The sequence below is a fragment of the Notamacropus eugenii genome, chromosome 3 (genome assembly GCF_028372415.1).
Source record: "Notamacropus eugenii isolate mMacEug1 chromosome 3, mMacEug1.pri_v2, whole genome shotgun sequence".
Taxonomy (NCBI): domain Eukaryota; kingdom Metazoa; phylum Chordata; class Mammalia; order Diprotodontia; family Macropodidae; genus Notamacropus; species Notamacropus eugenii.
In genome coordinates, this window is record NC_092874.1 from 460768122 (window position 1) to 460783874 (window position 15753).

The 15753-nt window shown below is 39.2% G+C and overlaps 1 protein-coding gene and 1 long non-coding RNA gene across 2 annotated transcripts in view; one reads left to right on the forward strand and one right to left on the reverse strand.

Annotated features, from left to right (window-relative positions):
* Positions 1–15753, forward strand: part of LOC140497628 (uncharacterized) — a 69019-nt gene that overhangs the window by 27273 nt on the left and 25993 nt on the right. The window contains exon 2 of the long non-coding RNA XR_011964796.1: positions 1972–2026. This is a non-coding gene — a long non-coding RNA (uncharacterized lncRNA). The remainder of the gene's footprint in view (positions 1–1971; positions 2027–15753) is intronic.
* The window catches only part of SYNPR (synaptoporin), a 186933-nt gene that overhangs the window by 3875 nt on the left and 167305 nt on the right, over positions 1–15753 (reverse strand). The window contains exon 4 of the mRNA XM_072598783.1: positions 4982–5173. Within this exon, the coding sequence (XP_072454884.1) occupies positions 4982–5173 (192 nt within the window). The remainder of the gene's footprint in view (positions 1–4981; positions 5174–15753) is intronic.

Consider the following 15753-nt stretch of genomic DNA (forward strand, 5'->3'; position numbering starts at 1 on the left):
AAGTCACTGAACCCTATTTACCTTGGTTTCCTAATCTTTAAAATGAGCTAGAGAATGAAGTGGCAAAGTACTTCAATATCTTTGCCAAGAAAGTACCAAATAGGGTCAGGTCAAATACAATAAAAATGATTGAATAATGACAAAAACAACAGATATACCTGACCTTTTTTAAACCCTAAGCTTTTCTGTATTCTGTCTGGGGTGTATGTGTGTGCATGTGCATGTGTGTGTGTGTGTGTGTGTGTGTGTGTGTGTGTACATACCCAAACTTTACCCCAAATCTGATCATTTAAGCAGAAATTTCTTTTAGTTGTACCTTACTGTCTTGTGACTACTCTGACTACTACTCATATAAGTTCTTTGAGACCAGGGATTGTTTCTTTCTTTGTACTCCCAGGGGCTAGCACATTGGTAGAGGTGGGGAACCTGTAGCCTCGAGACCACATGTGGCCCTCTAGGTCCTCAAGGGCAGCCCTTTGACTGAATCCAAACTTCAAAGAACAAATCCTCTTAATAAAAGGATTTGTTCTGTAAAAACTGGACCCAGTCAAAAAGCTGCATCTGAGGACTTAGAAGGCCACATGTGGTCTCGAGGTGGTAGGTTCCCCATGCCTGGCTTCACCCATAGTGGGGGCTTAATAAAATGCTTATTGATTGATATGACTTTTAAGTTTATAAAAAAAAGTTTTACATATATTATTTCATTTGATATAGGACCGTGTAAGGTAGGCTCTATTTTTATCCTCATTTTACAGAGGAGGAAATCAAGGCACAGAGAGATTAGCTGCCTTGATCAGGGCTACACAGTTAGTAAGTGCCCATAGCAGGACTTTGAAGCCAAGTCTTTCAGACTGTCAGTCCATCTCTGTATCCTTGATGCTATGCTGATGGCTACTTCATATATGCCTGCTAACAAGATTTTAAAAAAAGAGTAAGTCAAAAACCTAAGGTATTTTTTCCATAGACTATGAGGTGAACTGGAGAAAGCACTGGGCTAGGAGTTCTAACTCAGAAGTATGTAGTTCAAGTTTTATCACTTATGACTGAAGTGATTCATCTGTAACAGGGATAATAACACCACATCTACTTAACTCGCAGCCTGATTGTAAAATGACTGATGTAAAAGCATTTTCTACCAGGAAAAAATGACTAGTCAGTCAGTTAATAAAGATATATGCAGCACCTACTATGTTCCAAGCACTGTGCTATATGATGAGGATATAGTGAAAGGCAAAGACATGGTCCCTGCCCTCAAGGAGCTCACATATTAGTGGAGGAGTCCGTTGTCTAATTATTATATTCCCTGAATAAACCAGCTACTTAAGTAACGCTCATGCCCTTTCCTATCCATCTCATGATTAGTCTACTGGGTATTTACTACATGAATTTGGAGAATGGATTTACTTCCCCTTCTCCCCCCAGATCTCCTATTAGGAACTACAATGGGAAATTTTGGCTTTTGGGGAAAGTAGGAATTACAACTAATAGCTAACATTTAAATAGAATTTTAATGTTTGCAAAACACTCTACATATACTATCTCATTTGATCCTCACACAGTTCTGGGAGACTGGGGCTATTCTTGCCATCATTTTACAGATGACGTGACTGAGTCTGAGAGAGGTTAAGTGATTTCCTCAGGGTCATGCATCTAACAAGTCTACAAGCTGGAATTTGAACTCATATCTTCCTGATTTCAGGTTCCACATTCTACTCATGATACCAAGAGATATAATCAGACCTCCTATTGGGAGAGGGAGCTCTTCCTAGAGTCTCTCTGGGCAAGCAGCATCAATTGTGCTCCCATACAAAATTAGAATTTCGTAGTATGAAAATAATACATCAAGTGGACAGTCCTACTAGCTAACATTTTTATAGCACTTTAAGATTTACAAAGTGCTTTTATACTGTCACATTTGATCCTCATAACATCCTTGGGGGTGTCAATACTATTCTTATCTCCATTTTACAGAGGAAGACACTGAGACTGAACGAGGTTAAGTGGTTTGCCTCGGATGCCGTATCTGGTAAGTACTTGAGACAGGAATAAAACTCAGGTCTTATTGACTCTACAATGTTGAAGGTATGAATGTTTTATATTTTTTGGCCCTCTAAATTGTGATGCCCTACTGAGTTCCTACTGTGGGTATGGATCTCTTCCAATTCCTATCTATTAGGAACCGATTAGAGATATTAGATGTCAATATTAAAAGGATTCTCTTGAAGGTCATAGCTTTTTTGGCTTATTGAAAGATTCCTGGGCATATGTGTTTTTAAATAGCCAAATAAATCTTCAAATTCTCCAGGATGACTTCTAAGAGAAAAACATCCCAGCCTTTTTATTTTAGCTTTCAGAGATTTCAAGGCCTAGGCTTGGATGCCACAGGCATCTTTACACACTGTGTATTAGAGAAATCTGTAAGCACGGCAATAGTTTTTTAATGGCCCCCTTGAAGTTATTGTCCACAGGTGTGGTCAGGGATAAATGAAAATGATTGTCAACTCTAATACATAATTTATCTCCATAGCGACTATCTCCCAGAGACAGCATTTGCAGTCAAATCACTGAAAACTGTTTTGGAACATTTTTCTTTCTTCATTGCATCCCTAGATTGAATTCTAGACTGTTGTAGGAAAATAAGCTTGAAGCAATGCTAATTATTTTTAGGAGTTGTTCAAGAAGGTCGTTCCTTCCAGAAACCCTGCTGAATTTTTGTAGCTTTGCTACACTGCAGACTGAATTTTGGACTCTATAAGCAGGGAGGACCCAAGCATAGGTCTCTTCCTTTTCAGCTTCTGGTCCCTCCTGGGTTTGATCTTTGTGTCAAAGTCACCTGGTCACCAAGTTTGGACCAGGTTTGGGGCCTGGGCAGACCTCTTCTTCCTTGCTCTCTCATCCCCCTGTCACCACCAGTAAACTTGGCCACTAGACTCAGACAGTGGTCAGAAGGAAGACCCTACAAGTTTCTATCCAGGATAAAAAACCAAGAACAAACCAGTAAACAATTAACATTGGATCTGAGCTCCCTCTCCTAATAAGAGGTCTAATTACTTCTTAGTTCCCCTCACACATTCTTCTAGACTTAACTAGCTTACTGCCTTGCCCTGTTTATAACTTTCTCTCATCTGTCTTTTGCATAGACTGTTCTCCATGCCTGGAATGCCCCTCATCTTCACATTTATTGGAATCCCAATTTTCTTTCAAAGTTCTTTTTAATCTGACTCATGACCTTTCCAGTCTTCTTACACTTTAGCTACACCCAAATCCCATGTACTCTGATCCAGGTCCTCGAACAAGACCCCCCCCCACCTCCCAATTCCAGGCATTTTTATGGGCATGTTCTCCCTCCTCATCCCAGATTGCGGGCTTCCTTGGCTTCCTTTAAATCATATCTAAAATCTTAAACTTTACAAGAAGTATTTCCCAATCTCTCTTACTTCTAGTTAGGTAATACAGTGAATAGAGTGCCAGACCTGGAGTCTGAGTTCAAATCCAGCCTCAGATACTTATTAGTTAGGCAAGTCACTTAATCATATTTGCCTCAGTTCCCTCCTCTGTAAAATGAGCTGGAGAAGGAAATGGCAAATGACTCTAGTATCTTTGCCAAGAAAACTCTAAATGCAGGTCACAAAGAGTTGGACGTGACTGAAACAAATGAACAATAATTCAATTCTGGTGTCTTCTCTCTAATAACTAGTTCCAATTTATTCCATCTCTAGCTTGTTTGTATAGTGAACTCTTTGAGAACAGGGACTGTCTTCGACCCTTCTTTGATTCTCCAGTGTTGAGCACAGTGCTAGCAAACAGTAGACAATAAATATTTATCAACTGACTTCTCTTCCTACCCTTCCTAGAGTTCCACCCTCTGAAATTACTTTGTATTAATGTTTTATATTTTGTATTGGCATTATGTACTTACCGATTCCTCCCAACAGATTGTAAGCACTGAGGGAGAGGATTGTTTTTGTTTTTCTTTAATCTCCAGAGTCTAATTTGGTTACTACTTATTAAATCCTTCTTGAGTTGGATCAGATTACTGCCATAGGCTATGTCTTCTACAGATATGACATTCTTAGAACTTATGCAAAGTTAGTTGGAAACTAAAATTTGCAAACTAAAATGTTGACTTTATGTTCCTGCCAAATTCATGATACTCAATCTGAGAGTGATTGTTTGATGGCCACAGTATCCTACCTGGACTCATAGCTTCCCTCTCTAGTCTCCCTGGATTGCATAGGACTTAGTATAGTGGGAAAAAGACTAGACTTGCAGTTGATGGCCTTGGTTTTAAATACCAGTTCTAAGAGTTGTGCATCGTTGAGCAGGTGACTTCCTCTTATTTGGCAACAGTTTCCTCATTTTGTGAAACAAATGGATTTTCTTATCTGACCTTCAGTTCCCTTCTAGCTCTAAGGTCCTATGTTTTTATACTATGACTATTTTTCCAAATAAATCTTGTAATTATTACAAGCAGGAAAAAGGCTTAAAAATGATTATAACTCTACGTGTGTGTGAGTGTATGTTATTTTCATGTCTTCCTTTTAGTACCCAGCAGGTCTGAGAACTTTTCTCTTGGCAATTTATTGGGTAGGTTCTAAATAAGTGTGGTTTGAACACTGCTTTATTCGCAGCCAATTTCTATGCCTTCAAATATTTCTTTCAACTTCTGCCAGCTGGGGACCTCAGCATTCATGTTTTACATCTGGTTCTGGGTGAAGATTTAGGCTTGATTCTCATCCAAGCAGTTACTAATACCTGCTGGGTTCTTATTAAGGATTCCATAACTGGATATATTAATGTCTCCTGACAATATGAAACTGGAAAGTCCACAGATTAATCTTCTTCATGGAATGAAGTGGCAACTTCCTGACTGACCTAATTTTGGAAACAGAATTTCTGCAGGGTTTTGGAGATGGTGGCAGTTCTTGATTGGATTGCAAATGAAAAACTTGGGGTCTTGCATACAGTGAAATGTACTTACCACAGAAGTATTTAAACTCGACATAACAGGGCTGTGGACAGCCATGCACTTGTTGGACTGTTGTTTACAAGCTGACATCAGTAACAAAACTTCCTTTGGGTCCGTTGCAACTTTGACGTCAGACAGTCCTTTGGCCCAAGCTGATGAACCAACCAGCCACAGAAAGGAGAACACTACTGTGACAATGAAATCCTATGATAACATAGGAGAAGAAGAATGGTTTAAAGTGAAAAGAGAAAATTTATTTCAACGAACATATCTTAGCACAGTGGTTGACTCGCATAGTAAGCACTTAATGAATGCTTGTTGACTTACAAAAGCTACTATATGTAAAGAGCACCGAACACTTTCCTCGAGGAGAATGTGAATCTATCGAGTCCATGTTTTCCACACAAGATGATGGTTGCTGAATGGAATTACAAAGCATGGTGGCTGTCTCGGTGGGAGCCTTGATCTTGACAAATCCTGTCAATTTTAATGGTCTAGTTCTGATACTGTCACATATTGTACGGTAGATTTGTTTAGCGATGTGAGAATTTTGGTGCTCTTTCAAATTTCTGAAAGAAATGTTCAAAAGAGCTAAGTACAGTACTTAGAGATGAAGGGAAATCAAACTATATGGGATGATGGGTTTTTTTACCCCATTCTCCTGAGCGAAGTGGGTCTTTGCTACAACTAGCTTTGCCAAAAGAGAGTTTCCATGTGTTCCAGGAGAGGGAATACTGACTTCTTTTTATTACCTATGAAGAAGATAGAAGGAGACTGCTAGGAAGAATCCAAGTGGGATGGCCAAGGTTTGAGTTTGTGCCGAGTGGGACTACAGAAACTGTGCTGTATTTAATGTTGCACCATGTTCTTCCCACTTTCTAAATCCTTTTCAGATTGACTGCTCCTTCATTTGGCACTATTTAGTCCAGTCTAGTCAATAAGTATTTATTAAGTGCTTCCTCTGTGCCAAATACTGTGCTAAGGGCTAAAAAATACAAGGTCAAGGAGAAAGAAAAGGAAATAAAACATTAATTCAAGTGTAGATATTGCTTCATTTTCAGTTAAAGCCAGAATTTTGAAGGGTCAAATATCCTGCAAAAAAGTCTCCTGTGTCTGTGACAAGAAGATTTTGAAGTGAACAAATACATATTCCCAAAGACTCCATGACCATAAAACATAATAAAACATTGAGAGGAAACAGTATTTACATGGGTCAATTAACATGGATCTAATGTGCAGAAATGAATCAGAAGCATTTCATTCTAGGCTTAGCAGGTCTAAACAAGGAGATCCAGTTCTTCCTCCCATTAAATTCACATTTGAAAGAACATATTATGTTCCTGGCACCATCCGAGAGCTGAGGATTCAAACAAAAAAGGGAAAGCAGTTCCTGACCTTCAAAAGCCTACGTGGTTGGGGAGAGAAACAGCATGTACATAGAGAAGTCAATCAATATGCATCTGTAAAAAGTCTACTAACTTACAGGCATTGTGTACTGGGGATACAAAGACAAAAAAATGATACAGTCCTTGACCTCAAGGAGGATATGTTCCATTATACATGTTTATATCTGAGATAGATATATTAATGGAATGGGCAGAATACCAAACTTGCAGTCTTGAAGATCTGACTTTGAATCCTACCTCCCACACTTATTAATTGTGTGAACTTGGGTAAATTGGATAATCTTGCCCAATCTCAGTTTCCTTAACTACAAAATAGAGATAATAATAGAAATGCCTTACAAGGTTGTGAATATCAAGTGAGATGACATGTGAAAAGTTTATGTAATTGTCAGGGACTTAATAAATTTAGTGAATAAAATGATATTAATAATAATTATAAAATATTGGGAAGAATAAAGCCTTACTAACTAGGGATATCAGGAAAGGCCTCCTATAATGAGTGGCATTTGAGCTAAATCTGAAAGGTAGCTGGGAGTATCAAGTAATGGAGGTGGCGAATGGAACCCTTGGTGCAAAGACATGGAGATGGAATGATACGTGTAGGGAACACCCACTAGACTAGCTTGTAAGTAGTGAATCTAGGCAAGTTATTTAAATCCCCTGGGTTTCCGATTTTGATCTGCTAAACCCATGGTGATGAAAAGGTCAATCTTCAGTGAAATTTTTCGATATTGTTAGTTACAAACGGAGCAATGTTTTTCAGGCAATTCCTTGATCTCATCCTAGGGCAGGCCCAGGGTCTACCATCCCTGGAGCCTGTTCCCCTCACTATTTTTTATACCTGTTGAAATGTTTATTTTCTTGATTTCAACCCTCCAGACTCTCCCCTGGCCCCCCAGTTCTAGCTCAGAGTACAGTGATAAAATCAGCACTACAATTTTTGGAAAGGATTCACTTATCAACTGCCCAATGCCTTCAATCACTTATCTCAGTGACTTCCATGTCCAAAACACTCCTCCCTACCCATCATCCCCATAGAGATTGTCTTTCCTTACTAAAATGTAAGCTCCGTTAGGGAAGAGATGTCACCCGCTTGAGTGAACTTGAGCCTTTTCTCCAACCTGAATTCCCTTCTCTAGACACTTTCCAATTTACCATCATCCCCTCAAAACATGAAGCCATCACAACCTTCCACAGTATATTCACTGGGTCACTTAATACAATGTCTGACATACTGTTGTGGTTCAGTCATTTGCTCAGTCATGTCTAACTCTTCATGACTCTATTTTGGGTTTTTGTAGCAAAGTTTTGGTTTGGTTTGTCATTTCCTCCTCTAGCTCATTTTACAGATGAAGATATTAATGCAAACAGGTTAAGTGACTTGCCCAGGGTCATGAATCTCTCTGAGGCCAGATTTGAACTCACCAAGATGAGTCTTCCTGATTCCAAGCCCCAGAACTCTTATCCAGTGTTCCATCTGGTTGCCCTGACACACAGTAATCACTTAATGATGCTATCTCTTCCCTTGCTCCCTTCCTTCCTTGCTTCTTTTCTTCTTGGTTCCAAGGGTAGTTTTCCATCCACTATATCACATTCCCTCCATCCCATTTTGTGGAAGAAAAATTGAGATCTGAATGATTGAGTAATTGAAGCTAATCCACAACCACCCTAAGTGTTTTGGATTGAGATACTTTCATTATAGTTTGGAAAAAATACTGTGATTTTTTGGGTGTAGATTATATATTGACTAATAAGCCAAGGGACTGTTGGTACCAGCTGCTCTCATTTACATATTGCTTGTTTGGAAATCCCATAACGAAACTGCCCATACTTCTATAGCATCTCAACTCTTGAAATTCATTTATCCAACCAGAACATTGGGGACCTCCTACTTATCCCCTTGCGTAAATAAGCACATCTCCTCTGGAAGCCAAGTTCTCTTTGAACTCGACTGGAGAAATGAGTAGGGAAAAGACACATGGAGGTAGGAAAAGAGATGGAAATCAAGCTGAGCATTTTTTTCCCAATACCATCTGTATCTGGGCTCAACTTTCCAAATACATTCATTATTTTCTTTTTGGAGGTGAGCAGGATTCAGGAAGCCAATTTTCTGACCCCATCCGGATGCTAAGATTACACGTTTCTCAATGTTATTAATTTGGGAGACAGCTCACAGCATCTTAAATTTGTTTTTACCACTGTTAAGAAATATTACTGCTTACATCACCAATTAATCTTGCTTTTGTCAGGGGGAAAAGAGGTGGATGACACCAAGACTCCTTTATTTACGAGGGAAATGGGTAATAATCCATCTTCTCTTTTCATGCTTGAGTGGCCCTGTTGATGCTTTGAGAACTGCTGTAGGGTTTCATTTCTTTTCTCCTCCAGTTAAATTTGATTCTGATAGACACACTGTACTTTTCATTCGCTGCTGTCTTTCCTAAATAATTTATCCATTGATTTGTGGTTGTGTAACTACAGTACGGAGGCCTGATACATTTTCCTCTTTCTTTTTTGCAAATAGCAGAGTATCTTAGACACCCTTAGGCATCTTCTGTCCTGCTCAGTTATTGCTGATGCAAGGAATTTTATGATTGTTGTGCAAAATGGACACACTGGTGGCCATTTGACAATTCCAATGTGGATGGAATAAGTCTCCAGTAGGGCAGGGAATCCTGTATCCATGCAACACAAACCCTACTGCATGCTATTTGGGAAGGAGTTTAAGGGGTGGGGAACCTTACATTTCAGTGACATAGGAATCTTCCAGTAAGGACCTCTGTCTATCAAAGCAAATCAGCCTTTGCTCTTCAGTGCATAACTTGGCAATGAAGATTCACTTGACTAATATGGCTCACAGGTAGGACTGGCACACAACTTTTCTTAACTCCAAAACCAACTCTCTCTGCTATATGGTGCCTCTTGCTAGATGTCACATAACTGAAATAATAGCTAGTATTTATATAGAAACATGAAGTTTGAAGTGTCCACCATGTTTTCTCTCATTTCATTCTCACAAAAACCTTGTGAAAGTAGATCCTATTATGATCTACATTTTATAGAAGAAGAAACTGAAGTTAAAAAAGAAAAAACTTGCCCAGGGTCACAGAAGATCTAAATCTAGGTCTTCTTGAGTCCATATTCTACACTACACCACCTAGCTGTCAAGCATGACATAACAGGAAGCTTACTAGCCTGGAGATCACAATACCTGGTCTCCAGGTCAGTTTCTCTCATTTATTTGTCATGTTTTGCAAGACACTTAGCTCTTTGGAATTCTAATACAAGCCAATAAGCATTACTTAAGCCCCACATCACATACAACATTGTGCCAGGCACTGGGTAAAACGGGACAAAACTGACAAGGATCACTTCCTCAAGATGCTTACAAGGTATAGAGTGGAAAGGGGAGGCAACATGCATTTAGAGAAGAGAGGACTTCGTACTGGATTTGGCACCACTGGATCTGAGTTCAAATTATAGCTCTGCTACTTATTTCCAGAGTGATTTTGGGAAAGTTCCTTCATCTCTCTGGGTTTCAGTTTCCTCACATTTAAATGAAGGGGATTGGATCAGATGGCTACTAAGATTCCTTTTACCTAAATCAATGATTGATAATATAAACAATAAAGGCACTAGGAAGGATTTCCTCCAGAAGATACTACAGAAACTCAGGATTGGGTTTTGCACCTTTGACATGATGTGATTGGAATAGATCAAAAGCTTTTAGCTTTCTTTGTGTCGTGGATCCCTTTGCCAATCTGTGCAGGTGGAGCCTTTAGACCCATCTCACAGGTTTTTAGGTGCATGAATAAAAGAAAACAAAATACATAGAACTCAAAAGGAAATTAATTATTTTAAATATAGTTGTCAAAATGTTTAAAAAACCACCAATTTTATGGATTCTAGGTTAAGAACCTCTGGGTTACCAAATGTTATTTAAGGTCTCTTTCAGTTGTTTCATTCTATGATCTATCCTTCTATAATCAATGAATCACAGGACACCATGAACTTGGAAATATTAAAATGATAAAGAATTCCATGAGGCCATGGAAAGGTAAATAAGGGATTCAAGCAGGCTGAATGAAGCATGTTACCCAAGATGATTGGTGTATGAAAAACAAAACTGAAGAACGATATGCCTGGAAGAGAAGAAGGTGGTCTAGTAATAGAGAGAAAGTCAAACACAGCTGATGCATTTCTGGGGTGATACATCACCCTCCTCTCCCTGAGATACTAAAAGAGCCAGAGGTAGGGCTTTGGGTAGATCTGCTATGGAGGATTTCTAAGAGAATTGGGACAAAGATAGCACAGGATGAGGTCAAAGGACTTACAACTTGCATCCTCAGAAGGAGAATCCACCCTAATAAAACCATTGTTTCATCAATACACCAAATTTAAAACCCACATTAAATCAGCTCAGGCTCCCTTTTGTCTTCATTATCTTCTCCAATATAAATAGTATTAGCATTCCAACCTGAAAGGATAACTCAGTTTGTGTGGCATGCAGAAAAATTCCACTGGGTTTCAGGATCATCAAGGTAGACACACAGAAAAGTGAATCAATGTAATTAAATGGGCAGTCTTTCTCAGAAGAACACGGTTGGGTGTTGGGAAGGCTGTACCAGTACAAATCCAAAGCTTTAGCTGCATCTCTAATTAATCTTCAAGCCTGTTACTGCATAGTATTCAGCCCTACTTCACACAGAGTTCTTACAAAACTGTTGAATTAAAGATAGAAGTAGTTCCATAGACATGTGGTGAAGACTCAGATCCATTTCAGTCTAGGATTCTATGTTGGACACAATGGATATATTGAGAGTGATACCTGTGCTTCACATCTTAGAAGGGACAAGTCTAATTGAGAGTAAGTCTCAAAGAGGGCAGCCAAGATGGAGAAGGGCTCAAATTCATGACCTATGAGCATCAACCGAAAGAACTGGGGATATTTGTCCTGAAAAAGAGAAGACTTAAGAAGGATGCAAGCGCCATGTTCAGGTATTTGCAAGGTTGTTCTACAGGGGAAGGGTTGTAGTACTTGTATTTCATACCAGAAGGTGAAACTAGGAAGGATGGATGGAAAGAAGAAATTTAGGTTCAGCAAAATTAAAAGAAAAAAACTTACTAAGAATGAGAACTGTCTAACTATATATGGAATATAGTCATTTCCCCCATATTCAAAGTCTGCAAACAAAGGCCTAGATCATTGTGGATATAGTAGAAGGGATGAATTTTCAGGTATGGATTGAACTAGATGACTACGTAGTACTTTCCAATTCTGAAACTGTGATTTTTTTTCTTGACAGTATCAGTGATTAATGGCAGGCTAAAAATAAACCCGGTTCCCTTTAATAATCCATTACAGATTCATCCTCAATTGAATTTATTAAAACCCTTGGGGAAAATATTCCTATTTCTATTCAACACTTTAGAATATTAGAATAACATGGCTGAAAATGACCTTTGAGATAATTTAATCTCCTCTTCTAATTTTATTGAGCATAAACTGAGCCCAGAGCAGTTCTGTAATCTGGTGCCTTTCCAAGTGGTAGAGCTGGAATTAGGGTCCTGGTCTTCTGATGACTGCTCATAGGCATAATTCAATCCAATTTATTTTGATTCAACTCACTTAAATCCAACATATTTTATTGAGTACTAACTATGGGTAAAGCACTGTGTTAAGTACACAACTATCTGTTTTTACTGTCCCCTCTCTGTTGCTAAATAAAAATTTGAAACTTTTATGATTTTATTGGAATTTGTTTAAAAGGGACTTCAGTTATGCAATAATTACTTTTCAAATTGAAATTTCAGGCTTAATTTCTTTCAAAGTTGATTGAATTTAAGAGATGAAGGAAGTAGATGTGGTTCTGGAGCTCACTGGTAAATCTGTAAACCACTTACTCCTTGACATTTCCATAAAACCTTCTGTTTAGAGGAAGATAGTCTCCTGCGATTTTTTCCCCCTTGCAAGTGAACAAACTGCATTAACATCAAGAAGGTCAGGAAAAGAGCTGCTATTTTTCAAGCTTTTCTTATGCCTTATGAGAACTGAAGATTCATTCCACTGTCATATATCAAACCATCTGTCAGTCCCTGGCAGATGGGTAAAGGGTAGCACTTCTGACCTACTAGAGATTAAATTCTTCTGTGCTGCGGTCGCCCCAGCTACAGCTGAGTTTGCCTTCTCTATAATCCCACATTACCTTCTAACCCATAGAAAGAAACAGAAAAGCTAAAAATATGACATTTGACTTTCAATCCAGAAGCTGAGCTTTAGGAGAGGAAGGACTGGAAATTGAATGCTGATGTCATATTTATTTGGCTGTCTTCACTCCTTCCTGTTTACCTGATTGTAGGGTAGAGCAGGTGTGACCATTATGGAACCATGGGAGGTACACATTACACCCCACTAGGGTTCTAGAGATAGGGAAAGTATCTTTGAGCAAAGGTTGGCTCTTGTATCTCCCTCAGGCATGGTGCTGTCATATAGCATGGTGAGGCATCTGTGAGAAGAAGGCATACCAGGTGTGTATGTGTGTATGCCTGTGTATATGTGTGTATATATGTGACTTGTGTATGTGTGTGAGTATAAGTATGGGTACATGGGTGAATGTGTATATGTGTATGTGTGTGAGTGTATATGTGTGTGAATGTGTTTGTGTGAGTGTATGTGTGTAGGCATCTATAAGGAGAAGACATGCCAGGTATGTTTGTATATGTGTGAGTATATGTACATGTGTGACTGTGTGTACATGTGTGACTGTGTGTGAGTGTGTGTGTGTGTGTGTGTGTGTGTGTGTGTGTGTGTGTGTAGGCCATGGGAAAGAAAGATCTCACTTCCTAAAATTCAAAAGTATTAGGGAAGAAAATCCTTCCTCTTCAGGGCTCAGGTTCTTCTATTTGAATTGGACTCGTGTCTCTATGGCCTCTTTCTTCTTTGACCTTCTGTTGCCTGTACATTTTACATTATTTGCTTCTTATATAATTTCGTTACTGCGTGGGTATCCTTTGGGGACATAATGGAACGATCACCCACAGTGACGGATGATTGTCACATACCTTGCAGATATGACCAGTCTGTCTTTTCAATGGGTAGTGTTCAAGAATTTTTGCAAAAAACTTTTTCTTTGTATGAACCCATGATTTCATTGGCATCTAGTTAGCACTTAAAAAATGTTTGTTTAGTAAGTGTAGAGAATTCACAGTGGAGGAACTCTCTATCAATTCAAATCTTCCAAATGTCAAATGTAACTTAAAGTCCTAGAGCTTAGCCAGGAGTCATGGAGAGTGAAGAGAAGCTGGGCTTGGTCGCAGTCAGCTGGTGTCATGGGTGGGGCTGGAAGCCAGTTATTCTGGTCTCAGCTCACTATTAAGTACAATGCCTCTAAAAGCATGACTAATTAGAGCAGGGCTTCTGAGCATTTGTGTGTCAGGGAGCTTTCCTCTGGCTGTCTGGTGAAGATTAACTCCTTCTCCAAATGATGGTGCTGAAGGCATAAAATAAAACTTAGAGGATTATAAAGGAAATTGTCTTTCTGTGTATCCTCAGAACTTAGTCCAGTACTTGGTATAGAGTAGGCACTTAATGTATGTTTATTGGCTTGACTATTTGAGGTTTGTCAATTGACATAGAACAATGAACACGCTGGAAAACAACTGGGAGACCCACAGGGTCTAGGTATTTTGATGATTTTGAAAAATGGTGAAAGTCAGTCTTGTTGGTGAAGCAGAGATTTGGTTATGCTCTTTAGCCTAGGCCAGAAGCTAACTCATCATTAGGATTTATTATTATTACCCTTTGTCAAAGGGTGTTGCTTTTACTGCTGTAGTTTTTGAGCGATCCAAACCAGTTCTCTGTAATTGGCCAGGATGTCGTCTTCCCCAAAGTCATGTCAACTTAAATATTCCCTGGGAACATCTCCATGGATGGAGAGTGTCGGGGCATTCACAGCTGATCCACAGCTTTTTGCCTTAAGACTGAGTCACCCTGATGCCACAGTTAGAGAGCCTGAAGCAGAGTACACTATCTGGCTTCACTTCTTACACTTTCTTCACATTCCATGGTAGGTATTTTCCTTCCAGGCAAGTACGGAATTTGATGCCAAGAATTTTTTGGAAGCCAGCAGACAGAGATGTCTATCCAACCTATTATGTTTGGTGTGTGTGTGTGTGTGTGTGTGTGTATGTGTGTGTTCTGTGTGTGTGTGTGTTCTGTGTGAAAGACTTTGTCAATGTTTGGTCAGATTGTGAAGCATGAAATGAGATTTGTCTTTGTTAATCTCGCTCCTCTTTTCTTTTTGTCTCTTTTGGCATTCCTCTAGATGAAAAGGTAGAAAGTTCCATGTTCAAGACCTGCCTCAGATGTTTACTAGCTGTGTGAGTTATTCAATCTACCTGAACCTCAGTAGCTATATCTGGAAAAGGAGTGGTCAGATTTGATGACATCTAAGGTGTCTTCCAGTTCTAATATGCAGTAATACTACTGTCTTCCACCTTAAGAAAATAGAAGCTGATAAATTACTTTGGGCCAGTTAGGTGGTGCAGTGAGTAGTGAATGCCAGATTGAAATCAGGATGACCCGAGTTCAAACGCTACCTCTGATCTGACTACTACTTACCACCAAATAAGTAGTACTTACTCTTAATACTCTACTACTAATGATAGCTAACGTTAATATACCTCCAACTCTTACAACTAAAAATGAAAGTAGCTAATTTATATAGCACCTATTCTAATCCACATACTATGCTAAGAACTTTATTATCTCATTTCATCTTCATAACAATTCTGGAAGGTCGGTACTATTATTATCCTCATTTAACAGATAAGGAAACTGAAGCAAACAAAGGTTAAGTGATTTGCCAGGCTCACAAAGCAAATAAGTGTCTGAAGCTGAATTTAAACTCAGGTCTCCCTGACTCCAGACCTGACACTCTATCCACTGTACCTCCTTGCAGCACCTAGCTGTGTGACCCTGGGAAAGTCACTTAATCTCTTTCAGCCACAGTTTCCCCATCTCTGAAAGGAAGTTTTATGTTAAATGGCTCCAAGGTCCCACGATCCTGTGATTCTTCAGGATTCAATTCAGGTATCACTTTGTAGCTACAAAGAACTTTTCCTCATGCTTACAGTTAGTGCTCACTCCCTTTTCAAATTAGATTCTCTGTTCTGCCTCCCCTCTACTTGACAGGGAGTTTCTGGGTACCAAGCCTCTGGCAGCAGACACAGTATGAGGTACTCGGGAATGAGACTAAGAAGGGAGCTTTTATGGAGTGTAATGTCAGGCAGGCATGGATTTTTCATGGATTTAGGACAACACGCATTTTGATTAAAGGAAAATGGGGGTAGTGGTGCCTAGCTGGTGCCCTTCTACAT